This window comes from Austrofundulus limnaeus, unplaced genomic scaffold, assembly GCF_001266775.1.
Source record: "Austrofundulus limnaeus strain Quisiro unplaced genomic scaffold, Austrofundulus_limnaeus-1.0 Scaffold7, whole genome shotgun sequence".
NCBI classification, from domain to species: Eukaryota; Metazoa; Chordata; class Actinopteri; order Cyprinodontiformes; family Rivulidae; genus Austrofundulus; species Austrofundulus limnaeus.
The window spans coordinates 1,215,848-1,217,917 of NW_013952409.1; the positions used below are offsets into that span (position 1 = coordinate 1,215,848).

General features: G+C 43.9%; 1 protein-coding gene across 1 annotated transcript in view; it reads right to left on the bottom strand.

Annotated features, from left to right (window-relative positions):
- Positions 1 to 2,070, bottom strand: part of LOC106535305 (neurabin-2) — a gene marked incomplete at its 3' end in the record, with an annotated part of 26,351 nt that overhangs the window by 1,305 nt on the left and 22,976 nt on the right. The window contains 2 exon segments of the mRNA XM_014032289.1: positions 1,086 to 1,190; positions 1,445 to 1,565. Coding sequence (XP_013887743.1) covers positions 1,086 to 1,190; positions 1,445 to 1,565 — 226 coding nt within the window.

Below are 2,070 nucleotides of genomic sequence, written 5' to 3' on the forward strand. Positions count from 1 at the left end.
GCACTGTAGGAGGGGGACAGCTGAAAACGGAGGCCTCCACCTCTGTTTAATGATGGACGGTCTGTAACCGCTGGCCTGTAAATGAGTGAAAACTGCAGAGTTCTGGCCATTAGATGTAGCTCGTCTGTGTTGGGACATTCTTTTGAACAGTGGCTGCTTTGTTTTTGCTTTTTTACAGGATATAATATTTTTGATGAAACACTAAAAAGGTTGCTTCAGTAAGAAAATTCAACTAGAAATCTGCAACAGGTAAGATGTTAATTATTCATGACCTTTTCACAGATCCTTACATTACAAGGTCAGAAATATGGCTTTAAGAACCATGAGTGCATCTCTGAGTCGGCYTGGTTAAAGGTATTACTGAAGCCTGACAAGAGAAAATAACTTCCTGTTTACTATCGAACAAAGATCTGTTCTTTAGAGCTGCTTTCGTCTTCCAATCCTCATCTCTGCCTCTCCCGTAGCTCATTTAACAAGTCGTTCAGGATGTTAAATGTTCCCTCGCAAGCCTCTGTCAAATTATTTTGAACCATCGCAGATCAACAGATGGTTATTAGGCCAGGCGCTGCCCTTCTCTTAATTTTCCACAGCGTTTACGGGTAATTAAATGCACCACGAGCACACTTCCTGTCCCGGGCTATTTGTCTTCTTCTTGGCCGTCACGGCTGCAAAGATCCATAATGTATGAGCCAATCTGTGGAGGTCTCTGATCTTCGTAAGTCCCACGCAACTGAAAGAATCAGCGCTGACCACTAAAGCCTGAATTATGAATGAGCTCGGATAACAAAAGGAGCGCACGGCAACAGTCAGAAGCAGCAAAACCCGCAAAGAGCCACGGCTGTAAATAGCCCGGTGGCATTTTGAACTGAAGCCTCCGACGCAGACTGTATTTGTTGCTGATAACAGTGCTTTAGAGGGAAAACTTTGGGACTTTTTCAGACTGGCTCAAAAAGGAGCTCCCAAATGTGGAAGGTTATAATCAGGACCCCGTGAGACTGGCAATTTAAATCCAAAGTCTGGTTAAGTGAACGGGCAGGATGTGGTGGAAGTCAGTTCTGTGGGTGAACGAAGAATGCAAAGCTTACTTGACAGTCCCTGAGGTGTTCCTGAGTACGGAGGCAGCGAAGCTCTGGGTGACTCCCACCAAACTGGTGCCGTCCACCTCCACAATCAGATCGTTCACCTGGATCCTGCAGAAACAAAGAGTTAAAATCGTCCTCTCTAAACTCAAACCCACGCGAATCTGCCATCCTGGCAGAAAAGCCCACATTTTTTTCTTTTTTCTTTTTTTGGCCAAAACCAAAAAAGCAAAAATAAGCATCCACACAGCCGGGAATAAATCTACAACCCAGGCTCCGACCTCAGGATATGACTCACGAAGCGGAGGGTTTGCCTCGCAGTTTGGATCAGGATGTTTCAGCGAGGCGTCCTGACGTCGACTCACCTGCCGTCTCTGTGAGCCGCTCCTCCGTCGGTCACCGTCTTCACGAAGATGCCCAGCTTCTCCAGCCCCATGTCGGCCCCCGCGCCCATCCCAATGATGCTGATGCCCAGACCGTCGCCGTCTGAAAGAGAGCCGAGCTGTCAGGACATCCTCCACACGAAGAAAACCGGGGATTTGTTTTGTTTTTGTCGGTTTTGAAATCGAACTGCCTCTGCAAACGAAGCTCCTTCAGGCGACGGGTGTTAGGACTTTTGATCCTCTAACTCTCACTTTTTCACAAACATTTAACTATATTTACAAAAATCTTCCCTCATTTAAACCCCTTCAGCTCCTTTAAATTCCTTTAAAAACTCAAATCTTTTTTAAATCGGCATAGTTTGTTTTACTATTTGTAGCTTTTACCAAGACTTTCACTACTTTGGCTTTTAACTAAGCTAAGCTTTTACTGCTTTTAGCTTTCAGCTAGGGTTTTGGTCAGTTTAACTAAGCTTTTGCTGTTTTTAGTTTTCTACTTATCTGTCTGCTTTTCAGTAGTATTTTCCTACATCTTTTTTTGTTTTCTTTTCTTTTCCTAATTATTATTCATTTATATTAATTATAGAAAAAAGGGGCAGATATTATAAGAT